Source organism: Nilaparvata lugens, chromosome 11 (assembly GCF_014356525.2).
Source record: "Nilaparvata lugens isolate BPH chromosome 11, ASM1435652v1, whole genome shotgun sequence".
NCBI classification, from domain to species: domain Eukaryota; kingdom Metazoa; phylum Arthropoda; class Insecta; order Hemiptera; family Delphacidae; genus Nilaparvata; species Nilaparvata lugens.
In genome coordinates this window covers 24,085,431-24,111,296 of record NC_052514.1, presented here as the reverse complement: position 1 = coordinate 24,111,296, position 25,866 = coordinate 24,085,431, and the positions used below count along the sequence as shown (strand labels likewise).

Here is a 25,866-nt window from a genome sequence, read left to right as displayed (position 1 = left end):
ACATCAAATGACACAAGTTTATAAGATGATAGAACAGGAATATGCTTTATATTGTTGACCAACTCCAATGAATTTTTAATACTAAACTTTGGTTGAAAACCTGTTAATGACCGAAAGGTGCTATTCAGTTTGTGAGCTAATTTAGAGCAGGGGGAATTAACAAAAGATACCACTGGTCTTATAGGAACATTAGTTTTGTATAATTTAGGTTGACCGAAAAGTCTAGGTGGATATGGATTCATAACTGTTAGATACTTAGTTTCTTTCTTATTAAATAATTTGGTGGTGGAAGTCAACTTATTTCTAATCAAGCTATTGATTTTGGTGGTGGGATTGGAGTTAATCTCAATAAAATTGTTATCTGCAATGAAATGGTTTACCTTACTTAGATATTCGTCCTTATCCATTATTACTGTAGTGCATCCTTTGTCAGCTTTCAAAATCATCAGGTCATTGGTTTTCATCTTCTTCTTTAAATTCTTCATGATGTCTGCCGTTTTTGTGATCTCTGGTCGAAGTTCACTTGTCTTTTCTTGAAGAATTATGTCAGCACATCTGTTAGTTAGTACTTTGTTCTTTGAGGCTTCCCAATTGCTATCAATGCTGCATGCTAGTCGTTCAAGTTGTTGGTTATCCAAATAACTATGACTACTGTATTTGTTACCTCGTCCTAGTAACTCTGTCTCTCAGGATGAAAATTGGACTTGTGAGAAATTAGCTACCCTATCAGCAAACTTGTGTTGATGTTGAATAATAGGCCTATTATTTAGTGTCGGATGTTGATCTTTGAGAAGTTTCTGCAGTTCTTTGTTTTGAGTGACTGTTTTCTCACTCAATCTCCTAAAAAGTTGTTCCCTACATTTGTTGTCTAGGAAATCCCACTCAGCCTTGTGTAGTTTGCTTGCTAGTTGTATGTGGAGAATATAAATGTAGAAAGATAAGCTACCGTATCCCTTATTTTATACCAGTGACTGATCTCCTTCTTAATCCAAAATTTCTGGACGGTTTTTATGCTCTCCTGTGTAATAGTAGAAGTGTTGTTGGTTGCTATTGCCACATACTTTGGTATAACTCTCAGTTTCAAGCATTGTCTATTGAAGAAAATGTTCCTTTTTGCTACTCCATACTTGAGTTTCAATTTAAAATATAACTTCACTTGTTCAGCTTGACTTGCTAGTTTCACTTTTTGTGTGGTTGAGAAGTTGATATTGTGGTAATTATTCATATTGAATGTTTTCTCACAATAGTTCAGCTAGGAGTGGTAGTTTATAAGAGATTGATTACTAGTTTATAAGAGATTGACAATGGTGTAATAACCGAAACTGGTCTTTCTAATTATCAATAAATCAGTGTTTTTTTGACAATTTCTTAGTCTTTTTCATTCAATAATCAAAGCACTTGACACTGTCCCACAAAATTTACAGTCTTCTTTAACAAAATTAGCCATAAATTGAATCAAATACTAAATTGCTGTCCATTTTAAACTAACTCAGCTCATACACAATCATGACAAAACAAGATTCTTCAAAAGATTAGCTTCAAGATTTACCAAGGAATACTAGTTCAAAGTTTGAATAAATCTCACTATAGATAGCCTAGCTACCTATCTAAAACGTATAATATCATAATATTGAAAATTACAATTTTAATTATCAACTCTGATTGATATAATAAAACAAACACAAGATGATTTGATAGTCACAGTAAAATATGTGAGCTATACTTTTTTGTAGGAACCCTGTAGAAAAGCTATTTTCACTTAAATTATCCAGTTCTAAATTTGTTAATAATTATGATACAAATTATATACTCCATGCATGTTTCTATTTAAATATTTGACAATCCACATATCCTACAAAATTACAAAAATCCTACAATTTACAATTACCCTAGTTATTGGATCACAATTTGATTTGTCATTCATTAACCTAATTCATTGGGACTAGGTTATGACGCCTTCAATGTTTACGTTTTGCCTCGCGTCCACACGTACATTCAATGCTCGCCCGAGGCGCCTTTGAGCACGCCAAAATACCGACAGGGTTCCGGTTCACATGCATCAGCGAACAGTGTCCAGACGTGCGAATGCAAGCCCATACACGTATGCTCACCCGAGGCAAACGTATGTGTGTACACCGTTAAGTGAAATGTCAAAGCATCAAAATTATGAAGGCATTGAAAAAACTACCGAAGCCGAGGTGGCCAACAAGAGTTTCACAATTAGAATAATTCTTGAAGCAATAGACAATAATTTTATAACATACTCTCCAGTAATATTAAATATGAATTGGAAGTTTTTGAGTCCAATAAATTGTTCATATTTATTCAACTTATTATTCAATTTAAAATAAATAAATAAAATAGATGGCGTTAGTGTTCCGCTTTTCATGAACAGCTGGAAGATTAGCAGCCATCTGTTCTGTAGAGGTAGACGACAAACTCGCGGTAGAATCGTATCGTAGAAAAGTCTTTTGTGGTTAGAATTCTGATCAGTCCCAGTGGATATATTTTACAGCAAAAAATGTGAGTTTCTGTTAATACAATAATTTTTAGTAAATTAAAATTTATAGGGATTAGGGATAGTAATAATACAATATTCACCCATAAAAGTATTGTAAATCTATATAGAGTCAAAAGATCTTATTTCCATGAGAGAGCTCTTAACATATTGTGAACTCGTTGAACTACTAATAAAATTAGAAATATTTTATTGGTCTGCACTTTAAAAACTCTTTATTATACAATGCAATTGAAGTCCAATTTAGGAATTAGTCCAAAATATACTGGTCAAAATAAGGCTCCAAAACTCCCGGGTTGTATTTTTTTCAAATGAATTAGCTTATCTAGGAGAAAGATCTAATTTTCCCATTATTTGGTGTTTGTAGCGTAGAAGTAGGCTAGTTATTGTTATCAGCTTATTTTCTAAGTTAAAGTTTTTCCTGAAGTTGCCAGTAAGGTATCAAAGTAGGCCTACTAATTCACTTATGAATCTAATTTTATTTTCAGTTTGTTAGGCTAAATTGATATAGGCTATTTGACATACTGCCGGTACCGTAGGGCATTGAAAAGTGAAAATCAGATATTATAAAGAAATATTCCAGTGTCAAAACTAATTTTAAACGGCAATGAAAACATAATTTTGACTCTTACAATATTTTTTAATTCTTACATTATTTTTAATAATATTTTGTTTTGCTTTTCATTCGAAGACCTATTGTTGGATGAATAACTTTTGTTTTAAGTTGATTTTAATTCAAGATGAGGTAAATAGAATAGAATAAGTTTTATTATAACCGCTTCTGAGGTCTTCAGAAACATTACCTTCGTCACAATATACAACTGTCTGACACCTATTCTGACATCTCCAGTAGTTCCCCTAAGAAGGTACTTGTGCGTCCAGTTACTGAAAGTCAGATAAACTATATCAAACATCTGCTGTATCTGGTGGATTGGAACGAAATTATGACACCTGGTCTTCCAGAAGATAGCTTTAATAAATTCTTCAGCCATTTCAAGTACCTGCTTGACAGTGTCTTTCCAGAAAGGCTACAGACTGCAAAAAAGTGGACCAAGAACAGGACAAGGCCGCATTGGATGAGTCAAGAATTAACTGTCCTCAAGAATTGGGCCATTCTTGCTTATGAGCACCACAAGAATCTAAGGACAGCTGATTCTAAACAGTTATATCTGTCACTGAAAAATGACTTCAAGGAGAAACTCTTGAGAGCCAAAAAAGAAATGAATGCCCAGCAGATAAACTCCTCGCAAAATAAGTGCTCTGCAGCATGGAAGGTGATCAAGAGAGAAATGAGTTCTCAGCAGAGGACCACACGTATAGAGCCTGATATCTTCAATTCCTTCTTTGTGGATTCAGTTGCTACAGTTAGTGCTTCTATTAACACCCCTTATATTTTGGCCATGCAGTTCCTAATTAATGCTATGCCCAGACCAGAAACAAAATTTGTGCTCTGCCCAGCATCTTGTGAAGAAGTGTTGGATGTTGTGAGTAAGCTGAAAAATTCTGAAAGTAAGGACTTCTTCGATTTGTCGGTGAATCTCATAAAAAGAGTCATCATTCCAATCCATGTACCTCTAACTTTCTGCTTGAACTCATGCATTGTGGAGGGTGTTTTTCCTGCTCTACTAAAGATTGCTAAGACTGTACCCATTTACAAGAAGGGTTCAACTGATCTACCGGGTAACTTCAGGCCTATTGCAATCTTACCTGTGTTCTCCAAAATCTTTGGAGCATAATCAAGAAACAGTTATGCTTGTATTTTGAGAGTGCTTGACTGTTGGTGGATGCTCAGTACGGGTTTAGGGCTGGAAGAACAACAACCCAGGCAGTGGAAAGTCTTTTGAAGGTCGTGCTTGAGAGCTCTGAGAGCAGGGGTTTCACAGGCTTGACATTGTGTGATTTGAGCCGTGCTTTTGACACAGTGGACCACCAGATTCTGCTGTCCAAGTTGGAGTTTCATGGGGTCACTGATGTCTCATTAGGACTCCTGAAATCTTACCTATCAGGTCGTCGCCAGGTAGTCCAGGTGAATGGTAGGGTTTCTGCAATGAAGGCTATTCCACATGGGGTCCCACAAGGGTCCATACTCGGCCCCCTGCTCTTCATAATAATGACAAATGATCTACCTTGTGCACTAGGTAATAGGTTGGCAGCCTATGCAGATGATAACACCATTTTTGATGTGAGCAGCTCTTCAACAGATCTGACGGAGAGGATGAGTCAGATGCTGCATCAGTGGTTCAAGTCAAACTTCCTCAAGCTAAATGAGGAGAAAACCCAAAGAATAATTTTCAGTTTGAGGAATATTGTGGATCAGGAGAGAAGTGTACAACTTCTTGGTTTTCACCTTGATCCAAAATTAACCTGGAACCCCAACATTGAAGTCATCTGCAAGAAACTATCACGGGTGATTTTCTTATTAAGGCAGCTTATGCTCAGTGTGCCAAAGGACTATGTCAAGACAGCCTATTTCTCATTCTTCCAAGGAATCATGTTGTATGGCCTTGAACATTGGGGTGCAGCTAGTGGAGTTAATAGAATTCTCCTGCTTCAAAAGAAGGCCATACGAATTATTACTGGCTCAGAAATTATTGACCACTGTCGTCTTCTCTTCTGTGCTGAATCCATCATGACAGTGATATGCCTCTACATCTTCGTATCACTGAAAAAATTCAAGATTTCTGTGGAGAGTATGCGACTGCATAGTGACATCCACAACTTTGACACCAGGGGCAGGTACCAGGTCGACATTCCATTCACAAGGCAACCTAAATGCCAGACTTTTCAACAGGCTTCCGGCAGCAGCTAGGTCTCTACCAACCAAGGAGTTTCTCCGGGGCACTTATAATTTTCTGATACAAACTCCTATGAATGAAATGAATGAGTTTTTCAGTGTTCCTGAAAGGACTATCAATGTGTTTTACAAAAGTACCTGAATCTTACTATGATATTTCTGTATTTTGATAGACTGAACTCTATATTTATTGAAAACCAATTTTAGTACCTTGTAAACTTTGACGAACCAATTGCTGTATTTGATGGCTTAAAGGCAATAAAATCATTTATCATTTATTTATCAACAAATGTCACACATACAATAACTGAAAAGATACTATTTTAAAAGAACTACAATATAATGAAATATTAATATCCAATATTATAAGAATGTTCAAAGAAAGAAAGAGATTGAAAAATATATATTCAAATATATGATATTCTGGTCTTGAAATACAATGCAGTCACACAAATAAAAATCTGCTGTGGTACACTCACACAACTTTCCTTGCTCATTGAACTGTAAGCCTCATTCTGAAACGAAAATTATTTAGGGGAATAACTTAATGACGTTTGGCGGCAACATATTTGAAATACAATCAGACTACTGTATATGAATGAATATGTATATACTGTATATGTGTATATAGAATTGTTCTCAGAGTACTTTTTCCTTTGTGTAAATTGTGAAATTTGATGATTTTTTTTAAAGTCGTCAAAACAGCTGTTCTACAGATAAAATATCTCGACTATGTGTTCTTTTTATAAAATGCTCTACCTACCTACCTCAAGCACGAGAAGGAGGTTACATTTCAAGTTCATTTTTCAAAGATGGGGTGGACCCCCCATCAGTTTCCCAGGAAGGAAACGCATGCCAGTTAATAGAGCTGATAAATAACTATACAGGGTATGAATTTGAAAAAAATCGGTCGAGTCATTTTTTAGAAAATCGTGAAAAACATGGTTTTTTAGTAATCATCCGCCATTTTTCTCAAGAATATTACGGAGCACCTGTAACTTTCCCAGAAATGAGACTTATGTCAGTTGATAGGGCTCATAAATAGCTATCCATGGTATAAATTTAAAGAAAATCGTTAGAGCCGTTTTCGAGAAAACCGTGAAAAACATGGTTTTTTAGTAATTATCCACCATTTTTCTCAAGAATATTACGGAGCTCCTGCAACTTTCCCATAAATCAGACTCATGTCAGAAATTAAGGCTTATAAATAGCTATCCATGGTATAAATTTGAAGAAAATCGTTAGAGCCATTTCCGAGAAAACCGTGAAAACATGATTTTTTAGTAATTATCCGCCATTTTTTCCACCATCTTGAATTGTATTTTATATTGAACTACAATATAATGAAATATTAATATCCAATATTATAAGAATGTTCAAAGAAAGAAAGAGATTGAAAAAATATATATTCAAATATATGATATTCTGGTCTTGAAATACGATGCAGTCACACAAATAAAAATCTGCTGTGGTACACTCACACAACTTTCCTTGCTCATTGAACTGTAAGCCTCATTCTGAAACGAAAATTATTTAGGGGAATAACTTAATGACGTTTGGCGGCAACACATTTGAAGTACAATCAGACTACTGTATATGAATGAATTTGTATATACTGTATATTCGTATATAGAATTGTTCTCAGAGTACTTTTTCCTTTGTGTAAATTGTGAAATTTGATTGTGAAATTCTGTTTAGCTCGCATATTATAGATACGTTTGAAATATGAATAACTGCAACGTTTGCCTCGGCAATTTCAGTGATGAAGACTCAATAATTTGTGCTTCATGTAAACAAAAATGTCATTACATCTGCCACTATTTAACCGAAAAGAACTTCAAAAAACTTTCAAAGGATAATCGGAATAAATGGAAGTGCAGTGCTTGTAAACAGGTGTCTGAGTCACCAGGACAAGAAGAGAGTGAAATGGAAAGTGATGTTTTAATGCGAAAAATGACTGTTTTATTTGAACAGTTTTCAAAATCGTTGAAAAAAGATATTGATCAACAATTAGGGGAACTAACTCACTCAGTAAAATTTGTTTCGGATAGTTTTGATAGTTTCAAATCGGATATCGGAGAAATCAAAAAAGCTAATGAACAATTAATCACTGAAAACCAAAAATTGAAAGAAGAAGTGAAATTTCTTTCTAAGAGAAATGAAATATTAGAAGAATATACCAGGAGGGAAAATTTATTATTAACCGGTATACCTGCAACAAAGAACGAAAACATGGACGAAATCCTACAAGGCGTAGCCAGTGCTCTCCAAGTGTCTGATTTTTCATCAAACGAAATCAGCGTCGCTCACAGACTGCCATCCATGAACCGAGAGACTACACCGATGATTGTCGTCAGGTTCGTGAGAAGGAGTATGAGGGACAAATGGATGACGGCTTTCCAAACCATAAGCAGAGAAGATAGGAGCAGCCCCGGAATCGACGTGAAAAAAATCAACAGAAACCTGCCGAACGGACACTTCAGGCTAATGAATCAGCTGACTGCCAAGAGTGCTAAAGAACTGAAAGCCGCTCGTGAGTTAGCTAGGGAAAATGATTGGAAATTCGTCTGGTTTCGTGGTTCACAAATGTGCGCTAAGAAGTCGGAGGGCTCACCTGTATTCAAAGTCAAGTGACTGAACCATCTGAAAAAAGTTATCAACGGAGAGGAATAAAGTGTTGCTACAGGTTTGATTAAACATTTATTATGAATGATCTCACGCAATTTGTAGATAGTATTAACAGTGTTAGGGAATGTGAAAGTACCGATGAATACTTGAACTATATCCAGCCCCTTAATTATGAATTGAATATTTTTAGTTTAAATATAAGAAGTTTGAAAGGAATTTTGATCAAATTCTCATTATTTTGAACAGCATGAGAACAAAATTTGAGGTTCTAATTTTTACTGAAACCTGGACTTCTGAAGAAGAAAAATCACTGTTAAACATTAATGGCTATAATTTATATATAAAAAGTAACTCCTTGAATCTTTCAGATGGAATTGTCATGTATGTAGCTAATAGTATTTCCTCGAAAAAATTGATAGTCCAAACGAATATCCTTTCTTAGCTGTTGAGCAGCAAACTAAAAATAATAAATATTTAGTAACATCCGTTTATAGATCTCCTAGTACAAGTATACCTTTATTTATAGAACAACTTGATAATTATATGAATGGTTCATGCTTTAATTTTGATTATTCATTAGTGATAGGTGATGTAAATATTGATTTGTTATGTAACTCTAAAAAAACGCATGATTATTTGTCTATTATGAGTTCGCATGGGTTTAAGTCCTTTGTCAATAGAAAAACTCGTCCTGCTTCAAATACTTATTTAGACCATATTTTTTCTAAATCCAAACATAATGACTCATTAAAAACTGCTGGATTAGAAATGTCAATTACTGATCATTATGCGACTGCTCTTCACGCATCAATTAAAAAAGATGTTTGTTCTCGATCTAGTAAGCCATGTAAGTTTATTGAAGTGAGGAATGTTAATAAAGAAAAGTTGTTAGAGGAGAGTGCTTTAATGAATTGGGAGATTGACGCGAATAGAAGTATTGAAACATTAGTAAATGAATTGTAAATAATGTAAAAACGTGCATCAGTAGAGCACAGTTATTAAAAAGGTTAATTTAACTAAAGTTAAATATAATGATAAAGTTAAGCATAATGATCTAGTAAGCCATGTAAGTTTATTGAAGTGAGGAATGTTAATAAAGAAAAGTTGTTAGAGGAGAGTGCTTTAATGAATTGGGAGATTGACGCGAATAGAAGTATTGAAACATTAGTAAATGAATTTGTAAATAATGTAAAAACGTGCATCAGTAGAGCAACAGTTATTAAAAAGGTTAATTTAACTAAAAAACATTTGAAACCTTGGATGTCCAATGGAATTCTAAAGTCCATAACTATAAGAGATAGATTATATAAAAGATTGAAAAATGAACCATTTAATGTAGAGCTGAAAGGAAATTCCTGTCTTACAGAAATAGAATAGTAGATCTAATTAGAAAAGCAAAAGATTTATATTATCAATCAGAAATAAATAAAGCTCAAGGTGACCCTAAGAAGATATGGTCTGTGATAAATCAAGCAATTATTGGGGTAAATAAGAATTCACAATTACATGCAAATCAAGATCTTAATGCTTTGAATGACTATTTTGTGAATGTAGGTATAAATCAAGCGCAGGAAATTGATATACATGGACAGAATGAAGATCAATATTTGGAACAAACAATAGATATTGAAAATGCATTAATTTCAATTTTGTTACTGAAACAGAAATCAAGGAACTAATCAAAAGTTTGAATGATAATAAGGCACCTGGATGGGATAACATATCCAACAGCGTGCTAAAACTTTTAACTGACACAATCTCTAAACCTCTTTCAGAAATTTTCAATTGTTGTTTTTCATCTGGATATTTTCCCTTGCATTTCAAGCATGCAAAAGTTATTCCTTTACACAAGGGGGGGAGTAAAGAAATACCTCAAAATTATAGACCATTAGCTTGCTAAGTTCTATTTCTAAAATTTTCGAAAAATTGGTAAAGAAAAGATTAGTTGAATATCTAGATGTTAATAAAATCCTTGATAAGAGGCAGTTTGGTTTCCAACAGGGTAGAAGCACAGAGGATGCATTGGAGTCCTTAACTGAGACAATATACAATGGTTTCAAAACAAATAAAAAAACCTTGGTAATGTTTCTGGACCTGGCCAAGGCTTTTGACACAGTACCACATGATAAAATGATCCAGAAACTATCTAATATTGGTATTCAAGGAATAGAGTTAGATTTCTTTGAAAGTTATCTAAGGGGTAGAAGCCAAATCGTTAGCTGTGGTGGTAGTAATAGTGAGATTAGAGATGTGACATGGGGTCTACCTCAAGGGACTGTATTGGGACCAGTTTTATTTTTGATCTATGTTAATAACCTGCCTAGTGTACTGGACTCAGTTGGGTCTAAGACAATTTGTTTTGCTGATGACACAGCACTTATCTTCCAAGAAGGTTCCTGGGAAGATGTTATCAAGCAAACAAAAGTGGGTTACTATAAGGTTTCTCAGTGGCTAAAATGTAATTATTTGAGACTAAATCTTGGTAAAACAAAATGTATGACCTTCAGTCCAACAACAAGAGGAGATCTAGATATGAACAGGCTTTGTTTGAATAATGCTTGTAACAGGTATCCATGTAATTCTTGCAATGAGGTTATTGAGAGTGTAAACAATTACAAGTATCTTGGTATTTTTGTTGATAAGCATCTACGCTGGTCACCTCAGATTAGCTACCTTTGTAGAAAATTAAGGGTGGTCAATTTAAAAATGTACATGCTTAGAAGTATTTTGAGTCTAAAATTACTAAAATCTGTTTATTTTGCTCTATTCCAATCCTTAGTTCAGTATGGTAATTCTATATGGGGAGGAACTTTTGATTCAACTTTAAAACCTCTATTTGTTTTACAAAAGTTAGTTATCAAAACAATAATGAGGTTACATTTCAAGTTCATTTTTCAAAGATGGGGTGGACCCCCCATCAGTTTCCCAGGAAGGAAACGCATGCCAGTTGATAGAGCTGATAAATAACTATACAGGGTATGAATTTGAAAAAAATCGGTCAAGTCATTTTTTAGAAAATCGTGAAAAACATGGTTTTTTAGTAATTATCCGCCATTTTTCTCAAGAATATTACGGAGCACCTGTAACTTTCCCAGAAATGAGACTTATGTCAGTTGATAGGGCTCATAAATAGCTATCCATGGTATAAATTTAAAGAAAATCGTTAGAGCCGTTTTCGAGAAAACCGTGAAAAACATGGTTTTTTAGTAATTATCCGCCATTTTTCTCAAGAATATTACGGAGCTCCTGCAACTTTCCCATAAATCAGACTCATGTCAGAAATTAAGGCTTATAAATAGCTATCCATGGTATAAATTTGAAGAAAATCGTTAGAGCCATTTCCGAGAAAACCGTGAAAAACATGATTTTTTAGTAATTATCCGCCATTTTTCCACCATCTTGAATTGTATTTTATTGAATCTCTTATTGTCGGATCCTCATAGTATAAGGACCTTGAGTTTAACATTTCAAGTCAATCGGTTAATTAGGAATGGAGTTATAGTGTTCACCTTAGACCAGTTATAGAATAGACACGCTGGGAAGTCTAGCCTCTGAAGCCAACATCTACTGCCAAATCCACCCCTCTTGACGTCACAACAGTGACGTCACGCATCGTAAGGAAAACTTTCAGATTGTGTCTATTTCAGATTCATGGTGTTTTTAGGTTATTTCTAGCTATGGGCAAAAACAATATCGGTTAAGTTATAATGTGTTATGTGATATCGGCTTCAAAGTTATAATGTGTTTTGAAAATAATAAGGTACGGTAGCCTACAAAACTAATTTATTGTCGTGCTGCAATGAGTTCACTTACATCATTACCAAGGATAATATTACAGTTACAACTTACAATATTTATGTTCTTCAATGTTGTTTTCCATCACGAACTGCTTATTATTAAATCACTTTTTGCTTTTAGAAAAAACTACTAGCCGTCAGATATTTTACAATAAATGAATAAATCACTCACTGGACAACGAGATCTTACCGCAGTTCCACCATCTTCTTGGTTGTACTCATAGACAAGTAGAAGGATAGGATGGCAATTTTTAGTGTGCTGTTGGTGTCTATTGGATTAGTGTCTGTTGGTGCTGTTGGTGTCTATTGGGTTTGTTGTGGCTAAGAAGGTAATCAAAGAGGATGTGGGATTTGAAGTTGGTTTGTTCATTTAATATACATTGTCTATTGTTTTTAAATTGGGTGTATATTTCAAATTGTTCTATTGTGTCTAATTCTGGTCCTTTGTTTTTTATGTGTATGATTTGTAGATCAGTATTTATGTTTGTGTGTTTGTGATTTTCTTGAATTAGGTGGTTGGCGAATGCAGATTCTGTTTTTGTTTTTAGTCCCTGAATATGTTCCTTGTATCTTTGATTGAAAGAACGGCCTGTCTGTCCGATATAGAATTTATCACAATCAGAGTATTTTAGCTTGTATACTCCTGGGAGTTTGAGTTTTTTGTTGTCTTGAATTTTTTCTCTTTTATTGATTTGCTTGTAGATTTTATTTTTTGTTCTAAATGCTACTTTATACCCAGATTTTCGAAACATACTTCCTATTCTGTTGGATTTGTTGTTTATGTATGTCAGTGTTATGAACTTTTCAGTTTTGTCCTTCTCTTGTTTTTGATTTTTGATTTTTTGGAGTAGCTTGTCGATTAGGTTGTGTTTGTATCCGTTCTGTTGTGCTAGATATTTTATGGTATTGAGTTCTGCTTTGTAGTGTTCAGGTGAGAGGGGGATGGTTTGAAGTCTGTGTAGCATATTTATGTGTATAAATTTCAACATACGCATGAAAAGATATTCCACTTCTTTCCTAAAAATTTTAGTGCAATTATATGCTGCGCAGGAGATTACCATTTTTATAAATAATAATTACATAAATAAATAACAATCTGCTATGGAAAACAAGCTATGTTTAACGACAATGCATTGTTTAACAACAATGTAGGCCTAATTATTTCTATACGATGCGTGACGTCACTGTTGTGACGTCAAGGTGGGTGGATTTGGCAGTAGATGTTGGCTTCATCGACTTTCAGTATGAATATACAATGAGCCGTGTCTATTCTATAACTGGTCTAAGGTGTTCACAGACATACACACATACACACACAGACCAACACCCAAAAATCATGTTTTTGGACTCAGGGGGCCTTGAAACTTATAGAAAACTTGAAATTAGGGTACCTTCATTTTTTTGGAAAGCAATACTTTCCTTACCTATGGTAATAGGGCAAGGAAAGTAAAAACGAACAAAGAAAAATGAAAAGTAGCAGTAGTTGATACAGTATGTACTCAATGTAGGTACCTCAACATAATATTGATAATTTTACAAAGTCCTAGCCAGTTCATAGAACTCTTGGAAAGTGTAAATGGGGTAATTGATTAGGAATATTTTTAGCCTCTGTTTGAAAACTAGATTTTGCAAACCTCTAAATTGTTCAAAGAGTGAATTAAAAAGCTGCATACCAATAAATAGAAATGTTTTTTGCATGCTAGAATACTCGTAGCGGTTGGTGATCAAGTTGTTCCTGCCTCTAGTTTGATGCTCATGGGATATTCCCTGCTCAAAAAATTATTCAAGTTTTCCTTCACATAGGTCAGACATTGAAGAACAAAAATAGAGGGTAATGTCAGTATTTCTGATTCGTTGAAGCTCTCTTTACATTGAGCGCGTTTTGGCAGACCACAAATAAGCCTTATTGCCTTCCTTTGAATTCGAAATAGTTTAGAGCTATATGCTTTTGACCCCCCCCCCTACAGTACAGCACCTTTAGAAAATCATCACTGACACATGTCCTTAACTTTCTTAATATAAATATTCCTCTGGAACATTTAGTTTGAAATTGTCAAGATAAAAATAAACATCATTAACAGAAGTAGGTACACTCTGAACAATATCACTAACACTCTCAATAAAAAAAAATCATTAAAACCACCAGCTGTTAGACAGTCATTTACATTAACATTATTCAAATCATTCTTATTAAGATTTTCTTTCACAATAGACCATAATTATTTTGGTTTATTACTTTCCTTGCCGTATTACCATAGGTAAGGAAAGTATTGCTTTCCGAAAAAAATTAAGGTACCCCAATTTCTAAATTTCTATACGTTTTAAGGTCCCCTGAGTCCAAAAAAGTGGTTTTTGGGTATTGGTCTCTGGGTGTGTGTGTGTTGTGTGTGGTGTGTGTGTGTGTGTGTGTGTGGTGTGTGTGTGTGTGTGTGTGTGTGTGTGTGTGTGGTGTGTGTGTGTGTGTGGTGTGTGTGTATGTGCGTCTGTGTACACGATATCTCATCTCCCAATTAACGGAATGACTTGAAATTTGGAACTCAAGGTCCTTACACTATAAGGATCCGACACGAACATTTTCGATCAAATGCAATTCAAGATGGCGGCTAAGATGGCGAATATGTTGTCAAAAACAGGGTTTTTCGCGATTTTCTCGAAAACGGCTCCAACGATTTTGATGAAATTCATACCTAGAAAAGTCATTGATAAGCTCTATCAACTGCCACAAGTCTCATATCTGTAAAAATTTCAGGAGCACTGCACCATCTATGCAAAGTTTGGTTTTAGATTTCCAATTATCAGGCTTCAGATACAATTTAAACAAAAAAATTCAAGTGGAAAAGATTGAGCATAAATATCTCTACAATTAATGTTCAGTAACATTTTCACCTAAAATTGAAAATAAGCTCGAAATTCGAGAAAATAAGATTATTCAATTGCAAACTGTTGGCAACTGTTGATTCTATTAAATCATTCACTATGAAGAGATAGCAGACTTCGTGTGTCTGCAGCGCTATTGTCATGTCACCAGCTGGCTCAGATCTAAGAAAAGTAGACTTGAGATGCGCGGGAACTCTAGCGTCAGTTGATAAATGTTCATAACGGCAAGGAAAGTTGTGTGAGTGCACCACACCAGATTTTTTTTTGCTGTTAATGCAATTATGCTTAAATTTAGCCCTTCTTACAGTTTTTCTAAATGAGTTTTTAAGTTCATTATATCTAACTTTAAAATGATGTAGACCTGATCGTTTGAACAACTTATACATAAGTAAGCATTGATTCTTCAATTGTCTGATATCATCATCATACCATTTACCAATATAAGCATTCTTTCTCTTCCACATAATATGTTTAACAGGAAAAGATAGATTCACAGCCGTTAAAGATTTTTTGTTGAAAAAGTAAATTTATCCTCAATTGAAGCAATAGTGTAGATCTCAATCCAATTTATCTTTCTGGTCAATGCTATAAAAATAGGAACATTATTACTAGACAAAGGCCTTGCTATTATTCTTAGACACTTAATATTATTTTTAGAATTATCAGGTCTAGACTGATCATACTCTTAAAAACAATTTCAAAATGATATGACACTACCATAGGCTCAACCTTCACAGAGATTATTCTATTGATATGAATAGATGATGATATGAATATTGTCTATGCATGAACCTAATCCATGCCCACAAATGTTCGGTCTAGTAATTTCTTTCACAGTCAAACTAAGATTAAAACTAAGCAATAAATTCTTCAACTCCATAAAGTGACTAGAATCTGATAGGATATCAATATTGAAATCGCCACACAGTATGACAGAATTTGACCTACTTCTGCTATTTAGCAATTCCAAAACTCTACAGAGAGTATCAATAAAATTCTCAAAATTGTTTTCTACTGGAACTCTGTATACCTTAAGACAAATGATGTTTAGGTTCTTAATAAGCACAGACGAAATTTCACAGACCTGCTACACCGCCAAATCTACAATGTAAGAAAGCTCAGACCCCTCAAGACCAACCTTTAAAAAGATGGCTGAACCACACATTCGTCCATGAGGCCTACAAAAAGAACTGATACAACTGTAGCCAGATAGCGCAAAATCAGCAAGCAGTGACAGCCAGTGCTCGCAGATACAGAGAACGTCAACACAAAATCTATTCAAAAGGAAAGTAAGTTCGTCCATTTTATTGGCAACACCTTGAACATTCCAGTGCACAACAACTAGGTTTCTAGGTTTGTCTGGTCGGCATTTTGCTCTGATCTAAAAAAATATTGTCCCTACTAGTTGCTTTTTTTATTAAGTATTTAGCTACATAGGTTTTAGAAGGCAAGAATTCTGCTGTAAACACTCTAACAAAAGCACTGGCTGGAACTCCAACCTTGAAAGATGTGTATGATGATGCGTGATTCGAAACGCATCGAAAGTTTTTCAATTACAGTGCCATTCACAGACCTAACACGGCTGGATTTTTTCTTGTGGGTTTCATAAAATATGGTGTATACACCTATTTTGCCAGCCACTCTACCTGAACTTAGATCAAGGATTTGCGCTACTGTTGAGCAAGTTATACCTGAAATGCTAGTGCGAGTCTGGGAAGAAATCGACTATCGATGGGATGTCTGCAGGATAACCAACGGAAGTCACATAAAACATATTTAGTTTAAGGTAAAACAACTTGAAGTGTTTTCCTTTAAAACAACACCAAAACCAGCTGTGTACCTTGTTCAATAAGATTTATATGAATTTTCAAAGTTGTAAAGTCCTTTTTGAATCACCCGGTATATTTTCATTAAATACAATTTAAACATAATGTTTCATTTACTACTTCACAGAAAAATAGTAATTCATTTTCACCTATTTCAAAAGGATAAGTAGGCATAATCTTCCATGGAAAATTACCATTAAATCAGGTTCAATTATTTCTTAATATCAACATTGTCATCTTTCTCTCAAAAAATATAGAATTATGCCTATTAAAAATAGAAGTTCTGTAAAAGATTATACTAAATACAGAGGATTCATGTTTTTTCATGGATACTATTTACTGGTTTGTAATAATTGTAATAATAACAGTCGACAACTGTCCTACAAGATATTGAAACAATTTAATTCTCATCAAGAATTCAATGCACAGTATTCTAGATTTTTTTGCAATTTTAAGAGCCCTATCATAATGAAAAATTATGACAAATATACACCTTTCCACTACACATGGTTCTCTACATTATAATTTTTCCACTCTATAATTTCAAGTAAGAAACTAAAAATAGATTCAATCTTTTGCAGAATAATGGGTCTCTCCGGTTGATCTACACGTTGCAGCTGACCGCCAGGCTTGCCAACTTTGTTCCGGTTGTTGTGTTGGCAGTCAACATCATGAAAGTGGTAGCACTGATCAGTGGCGGCAAGGACAGCTGTTACAACATGTTGCAGTGTGTGGCTGCCGGCCATCAGGTGGTTGCGTTGGCCAACCTGCGGCCTGAGAGTAAAGGTGTGTTTGCAACATGTTGGTTCAAACGAGTCTATAATCTGAATAGAGTAAGTTGGGCTTCCAGCCCACCAAATCTCGACGTTGCCAGATTGTTCCTAATTGCGATTTTTTCAAACTCAGTAATTCAACCACACAGACTTGTATGAGAAATGTCATCCCCGTTATTCTTATCTAGTATTGCTGGATAAATTTTAGGCTTGGAAGGTTCAGATCATTTGATCAAATTGAAAAATTGTTCAAAACATTTTAAACTTACAATGTCGAAACCTTTCAAGGTAGAGTGGTGGAGAGAACTATAAAGTCATAACTCCGCCAAATCAAGAATGTTTTTATTCTATTTCAAAACGTATATATTTTCATTTGAATATCATTTTCTCAGAATTGGGGTGTTTCTACTATAATTATTCCTCTAGAAAACATTTAGCTTTTATATTTTAAATTCCAAACATGTTTTAATTCTATATTTGAAAAAAATTAGAAAGTTTATGGCTTTTTGTTGATGGGAGTCCGCGGAAAGGCCCCACCTCGCCTGAATATAGTGTTATGGAATTCACACATGTTCGTGAGTGGTATGAAGGAGGATCAGAGATGGAAACAAATAGAGGAAGACAGAGTGATGAGAGCCGGAAATGCCGCTGGAATGGGGCAGCAGGGTAGCTGATGATTGACAGGTCTCTATTGTCTATGCGACTGAGTCACCTTTTTTAGTCACTCTAGGGTCTTCCAGAAATTACTGGCTGCTTCTGGTTTGTCAATTGTTTGGATAATAGCATAGAGAAACAATAGCGTAAGTAGATATCCTATGGTATAGGGAATTTATGTCGCAACTTTTACTGTTATCTCAAGCCGATTACTGTCGATTATTATCAATTTTTACTGTTTTGTTGGAGTGAGAGTGTATGAATGGCACAATTTGAGAGACTAGCAGCGTCACACAGCTGCATAGGAAAGAACTACGTGAACTATCGGCTTGGGGTAACAGTAAAAGTTGCGACATAAACGCCCTATACCATGGGATATCTACTTATGCTATCGTTTCTCTATGATAATAGGGAAGAAGCCTCCACCATTCTGGATTGTTCTGGAATAAAAACTTTAGGGTATATATAGAGGGATCGCTCGCCTAGGCAGTCAGTCAGTGATGAACAAGTGAGTGATGAGCAAGACGTTCAGTGGTAAAGGAACAGAGTGTCAGCCGTACCCAAAGCCTGGCAGCTCCTAGTCGTAATTGTGGTAATAATTGTATAGTGAAAGTTATAATGGTGATTGTATAGTGGCAGTTATAGTGCTGATTGTATAGTGACAGTTATAGTGCTGATTGTTTAGTGACAGTATCGTAATATTTATCTATTATAATATAGTAAAGTGATAATAATTATTATTGTCGTGACAGTTGTATCAAGATATGAGATACAGGACGGTGATACAGATACGCGAGCACGTGACACAGAACGGTGGTAAAGATACGTGATATGCGAACTGTGATACCGAGTCCTGGTATAAGATACAGACAGTGATATTGTTGCATACTGTGTTAATAAACTGTAAATATTAGAGACTCTGTTTATAAGTGATTAATCTTTATATTGGCCATCTAAATACTTGTTAGTTGATTGAATAATTGCCTGTAGAAGAGTAAATTATCTGTTATTTTGTGAGACAATGGGTTCATCTATTTAGTTTAGAGTACAATAAAGTGCAATTATAGCTTCAAGTGTTGTCAGCTCATTCTTTATAGTTCTAGTACCCACAATAACTAGGTTTTGTAAAGTGAAAATCTGTAGTAATATCATTTCAGCCGGCAATGGTTTTTAACGCTGTCATACTCCAGCCAAGACTTGCTGTCATGTTTTAAAAGAAGTGGGCAATGATAGCGATTATTGAAATAATTGGTTGTCTAGTTGTGTCACTGTCGGCGCATTTGTTGTTCTTTGCCGGTAGTGCCATTTTATAAGTTAGAATTTATTTTATCAATCTGTATTATTTATGGCAAAATAAATGAATTTGAATTTTCCCTAGTGTCAAAACTAGTCGTACGAGCGTAGTTTGGCCTCTGTGAAGCATTGTTTCGGGATTTTATCTTGTTATTAACATTTAAATGTTGAATTTCAGATGAACTAGACAGCTACATGTACCAGACAGTGGGTCACCAGGGTATAGAACTGTATGCAGAGGCTCTGGGCCTTCCGCTGTTTAGACAGAGCACTCATGGGGTGGCGCTTCACCATGACAAGGTCTACCTCCCAACACCCGAAGATGAAGTCGAGGACCTGTATCGTCTACTGGTCAACGTTAAGGTTAGAAAATAAGAAAATAGTTTTGTAAAATGATTTACAGTTTATTAGTTTATCAGAGATTGACAATGGTGTAATAACCGAAACCGGTCTTTCTAATTATCAATAAATCAGTGGTTTTTTGACAATTTCTTAGTCTTTTTCATTCAATATGAATAATTACCACAATATCAACTTCTCAACTACACAAAAAAAAAATGGGGTGAAAAATTTATAAATCGATTACAAGCCTCATATTACTGCTTTCGAAAAATGGTTGTATTCAAATCACGCAGTTTTGTAGAGGCTTCCATTTGATGTTAAAATCAACTCAATATGATAAGTGGTTAAGTTTTTATTTGTAAAAAATAATTGTTGAATTCCCATAAGAAAATTGTCAATTTGGTGAAAACTATAATGATGATTACAAAGTTGTTTTTAATGGATAATGAAATTGAAAATTGCTCAATGAAGTTCAACATTTTCTTTGTGATTCCAAAGTTTGAAACACGAAGATTTTATTTCTGGAAAAGGTTGAAAAATAAATTTATAAATGCCTGCAAAAACTGCATTTAGCCGGCCTGCTTGGTAGTTCCGGCGGGTCGATGTCTAACGAGGCAGACGGCAGAAGAGTCCTGTGAAAGTCGAGACCAGCGACGGTAGAGACCTGCGACATTCGAGGCCAGCGACGGTAGAGGACTCCTGAAAAAGAGACCTGAACTGTCGCCAAAACATGGAAAATAAAACAAACATAAACAAAACACACAAGATGATACGAACGTGAACAAAACATAACACTGCATTACACGCAACACTGCTTGATAAGACTGACTTTCTTTGGCTGTTGGGGTATTTTGAATTGCTTATTCATTAATTTTCTTCTCTTTGTTGAGTGTGCATCAACTCATACATATTCTTCATTCTATAATTATTTTTATCAATTTCACTTTTTCCAATACAAGCCAATATTTATTTTTAATTTCTCTCTAAATTCATACCTTGACTTTCTTCCATTTCCACATCTTTCTCATCTCTCCGCATTTTTTGTACATTCTCATTCCGTTCTCCAAGTTTTTCCTTAATTTCATAATTTGATTCAATTCAATTTTCCTCTCCACTATTCCATCTAAGTTCCCTTTCCCCCTCATCATCACCCTCTTCCTCCCTCTTTTCACCATTTACAATGTGCAGATGATTGTGGGCTACAGGTTTTAAACTATCATAACCATTAATACTTTCAAGTCTTCGATCTTCAATTTTCAATAATTCTCCACTGCAAGGATTTGACAAGTTATCATTACAAGGAATCAGATCAAATGCTTGTAAATTTTTTTGATTTCGGTATTCAAATCTAGGTTTTGAAAAATGTTCCAACTCACCATGGTTAGAAATCAACTCCGCGTCAAGACTAACTTCTTGATTGTTACTATAGTTACTGTTTCGTGATTATAGAAAAATTTTTGTGATTATAGAAATTCTGTTTCGAATTCTATGAATATGAAGATGATGCATGATAATGATTATAAGAGTCAGGTGTATGGAATTAATGAAGCGGAAATAGGTTGGAACGGTATTGATAGTATTTTTTAATAGATTCAACTGCACTTAACCATTAAAACACATCTCAGTTTTTCCCAGTTCTTTGAGTCTATAATAATTAGATTGATGTCAGTTAGCAGAATAAATTCATTTGTAGCCTATTGTTATTGTGCAGTCTTCAAGTTCACCATGTCTACTCATATCTCGAGAAGAGAGAAACGTTACCTGAGTAATCATGACATTAGCTCAGATAATATAAATCCTTGATCCTGTTAGTTAGGCACATTTTCAATGTCTGAGTTGATGTACAGTAAAAATACATGTCTACTCGATCTGGATCATGAATTTAAATTTCAATAGTCTAAAAGCGTTTAACCGTCATTGCGATTATAGGGAATGTAAAATCTGTTTTTTAGAATTGGTTTATAAATGTTCTTATCAATTCAGATGAGAATTCATATCCATCAATGATAAATTCATCATTGTTTGAAATTGAAATTCATGATCCAGATAGAGTAGACATGTATTTGTACTGTACATCAACTCAGACATTGAAAATGTGCCTAACTAACCTGGGGAATTCCCGAGACATCTAACAATAAACAAGATATTTAGGAGCAGTAAAGCTAGACAATAGAAGGGTTCCGGTAACACTTCTCCAGGTAGAAATAACAAATCAGGAACAATGCTATTCTGTACCATCAGTTTACAATGACCCAGAAAAAGGAGGAAATTTCTTGGAAAATAATATCCTCATTTACTCTTATTTGTCATGTGGTGGAACTGTAAATAACTTCCATGAACCCCCAAGAAAATAAGTGGAAGATCCAAATTGAACTGGTTTTTAGAGTCTAAAAAGGATATGCAAAAATTAAATATAACAGAGGCAGATTTACTAATCAGAGCAGGGCTACGGAATCAGCTTAAAGTTGATGTTTTCCCAGAAGAACCCAGAATTGAAACTTGGTCGTTAAAAAGACGAATCGCTCAGAGTGTGAGGATGAAAGAGTATTGGAGTCGAAAGCGGGAGACCAACGTAAATAATAATAATTATAGCGTTTATGATAATGGTTAATGGTGAATTACTGTGGTCCTTAGTTGGCCTTTACAAAATAAATGAATGAATAGTGTTGTACATTTCTTTCTTTCTCATTGTTAATCTAGAGTTTAGAGTTGCAGCTGTCGCGTAATCATTTTTGTAACATCATGATCGTTGGTTCATAATTATTCATAATATCAACGATACAGCTAACTTCAATTAATTCTTTACAGTGAAATTTTAAAAATGAATGAACGGTCTGAAGTTGAAATGCAATTTGTATTCGATAATACAATATTTTTCTATATCTACATAAATCCGCCAATTTTAAACCGTTCATGATCGTTGGAAAAGGTTATCATGGATATAATTTTCACTAACACTCTACTGGAAAGATGAAAGTGAAAGTGCAGTTGAGGAAAGGAAAAGATATAATCATGAAGAAGTTCAACAAAAAAGTAAAGAAAAAATAGAATTAGAGGATGAAAAAGCAGAAGAAAAAAGAAAGAGATGGAAGAAGGAAGAGGAGTGTGATTCACTAAAATTTGTCAGTATTTCCTATAAGTTGGAAGATAGATAGATAGTTAAAATAAGATAGATAGATAAATAGTTAAAATAAGTTGGGTAAGAAAGTTGGTGATAAAGGGAAGTTGAAAGAGATGTGTGAAAAAAGGTAGATGAAGAGTTGACTACATCTATTTCGAATGCTATTGTTTTATTTCTTTGAATAAGAATAATAAAACTATTATTAACAATAATAATGATAATACAGAACGGCGGTGGCTCTGTTTCAAATCAATGATTCATCAAATTTGCTTTTATAAAGGGAAAACTCGTCTAAGAGAGAGAGAGAGAGAGAGAGAGAGAGAAAGATTGTTTGATTCGCTGATTTTATTAAAACCTCTCGCATTGAAAAAATATTCTGCAGTTATAATTATTGCCGGTATTGAATTATAATTACGTGTCTTATGAAAAAATATCACTGACAAGATCAAATTTATAGAGTAGAAAATTGTTCAAGAAATGCTTAAGAAGCTTGAAAATACTGGATTATAATAATGTTGACAAACATGAGCACTGTTCAGGGTTTCAAGACAAGTCACAGCCAGGACGTCTATGGCCTATCGGTGTTCCTGTTGAAAAAATTGATATGGGTATTGATGGAACCTCTGCTGTCACTGGTCAACAGCTGCCTCATGGAAGGTGTTTTTCCTAACTGCCTCAAGATCGCAAAGACAGTCCCGATTTTCAAGAAGGGTGATCCTACTGATGTAGGCAGCTTCAGACCAATATCAATTGTACCGGTGTTGGGTAAAATCATTGAAACGTCCATGTTGAGGCAGCTGACTGTATATCTGGAGAGGAGCAGCCTGATGGGGGATATGCAGCATGGTTTCAGGAAAGGCAGATCTACCACCTCTGCATTGCTTTCATTGGTCGAAAGAATAAATGTGGCTTTCGAGGAGCGCAAATCGGTTGACCTTGTGTTGTGTGACCTGACCAAAGCCTTCGACTGCGTGTCGCACAACATCCTGCTGGACAAGTTACATAGGTATGGCATCAGGGACAGTGCATGGAGCATGGTGGCAGACTATCTAAGCGACAGGAGGCAGGTTGTGTCGGTGATGGGTGCCACTTCAGAGGAAAGGAGAGTAACACATGGAGTTCCTCAAGGATCTGTGCTTGGGCCGCTGTTATCTCTCACACTCATCAACGATCTCCACCTACAGAATACTAATCTGCTGTTTGCTGATGATACTACCATAGTTGGTAAGGGCAGTGGACCCCTGGAAGCTAAAGAGTGGTTTGCTGCAAACAAACTCAAGTTGAACGAGGCCAAGACACAGGAGATGCTTTATACTCTTAGCACCCACACTCCAGGGGATGAAGCAGTCACTTTGCTTGGCTTTGGAATCGATGCCAAATTAAGTTGGGAGCCGCATATTGACCAGGTATGCAGGAGACTGTCCAGAGTAATCTTCCTGTTCAGAAAGCTGAGAAGCCTCCTGAGTCTCAAGAGACTTCTAATGATGTATCATGCGGTGTTTGGCAGTCATGTGCAGTATGGAATTCTTCTCTGGGGCCATTCTCCACATGCCAATGACATCCTGATTGGATTGTCGTTCGGAAATCAGCTTATAATTAGTCAATCGGAGAGCTTCCTGCCCTGCCGACTCGTTCACCGCCAGTGCAAAACGCCTGGAAAAATGCTTCATGTAGCTTGGCCCTAAGAGTAATAAGAATTCCCAGAAACAATTTTCCAGAGATTTATTGATTTCTTTTGCAATTTATGCGATCTCTAAAGAAAATTTATCGTTTTATTTTTCAGGATGAAATTGATATTGAAGCAGTGGCTGTAGGCGCTGTGCTTTCTGATTATCAACGAATTCGTGTAGAAAATGTGTAAGTAATTGAAAGTATTTTTCAAAGTTGTTCAATTTTGAGATTCGCATGAGTCTCTGCTTGAATACGTGATTTAGATCTTACCGAGCCAAAACTAATTATTATATGGTAATAGTCTAGAATTCAATAAAATGAGAAACTTTCGGAAACTTCTCTTTCCCAATTTTGGTAACACTGGCTTGGGCTGCTTTACCAGACCAGGTATTGTTCAATTTTGTTCTGTTGGTTGAAAGTCGAGGATGATTTCCAAACATGCTTCAGGTGCTGTCTAACTAGGGCAATTTGCACAGTAAAAGCTTCAACTGAATTTAATGTAGAGATGATAAGATTAAACGGAATTGAATCAGCTAGTGGCTTACAAAAAATGAACTACATTATAGCAAACGAGACTTGATATTTATTTATCCATTTAAAAATGAAACTTCGTTTAAACTGGAACAGTGCGAACGGCACTTAGTGAGGTTGGTAGTAAGTTGGGGACATATTTTATGTATAAACCTCCTTAAAGAAAATAGACGGTACCTATACTACTGTCTTAATCTTTGCTATCTCCTATTATTTCAGTAGCGTTCTACGTTCGTTCTGCTATTCCCTTTTCAATTGTACAGTTAACAATTATTATACTTTAAGAATAATTTTGGGGTTAATTTCAGGTGTTCAAGACTAGGGTTGGTAGCACTAGCTTACCTGTGGCGCCGAGACCAGGCCGAACTTCTACAGGAAATGATCGACTGCAGTGTGGAAGCTGTTATTATCAAGGTGGCAGCCCTGGGCCTCGATCCGTCCAAACATCTTGGCAAGAAGATATCCGAAATACAACCTCATCTAGTCAAAATGGTCAGTAATATATTTATTTCCATTCCCAGTATTATGATATTCATATTATTTTCAATAATTTATTTAGTACTGTAATCGTTTTATAATAAATTATCCTTCTAAATATTAATTATTTACCTTCCACTTGATAATTTAATCAGTAGTGTAATCGTTTCATAATTTTCCTTCTGAATATTGTTTACTTATTTCTTTAGTACTTGAACTAAGAATAATTGTTTAATAACTTTTCTCTCTAAATATTATTCAAGTTTTTTCTGTAGTATTTAAAACACTTTCTTAATTATATCATTGCTTTCTTCTTCATTTGAAATGTTTAATAATACTGTGATCGTTCCTTCAGAATATTGAGAATAATTTTTCTTCTGCCTAATAATATTAAATTTATTCTTCTACTATTCATCTAATCTTCTATCTATTCAATTGTGTAAAAATACCTTCAAAATTTATTGACCTGTAGAATTACTGTATTCCATTTTTAATATCGAATAAAACACCTTCCAATAATTTTTTATATGTATATTTATGATTTTTAGTTTATGTGACAATAAT

The 25,866-nt window shown here is 34.9% G+C and overlaps 1 protein-coding gene across 1 annotated transcript in view; it reads left to right on the top strand.

The window, feature by feature from the left end:
* Nucleotides 1-2,218: 2,218 nt before the first annotated feature.
* LOC111058949 (diphthine--ammonia ligase) overlaps nucleotides 2,219-25,866 on the top strand; it is a 75,710-nt gene continuing 52,062 nt past the window's right edge. Inside the window, exons 1-5 of the mRNA XM_039437254.1 lie at nucleotides 2,219-2,523; nucleotides 17,022-17,226; nucleotides 19,339-19,523; nucleotides 24,407-24,480; nucleotides 25,134-25,317. Coding sequence (XP_039293188.1) covers nucleotides 17,112-17,226; nucleotides 19,339-19,523; nucleotides 24,407-24,480; nucleotides 25,134-25,317 — 558 coding nt within the window. The 5' untranslated portion in view covers nucleotides 2,219-2,523; nucleotides 17,022-17,111. The remainder of the gene's footprint in view (nucleotides 2,524-17,021; nucleotides 17,227-19,338; nucleotides 19,524-24,406; nucleotides 24,481-25,133; nucleotides 25,318-25,866) is intronic.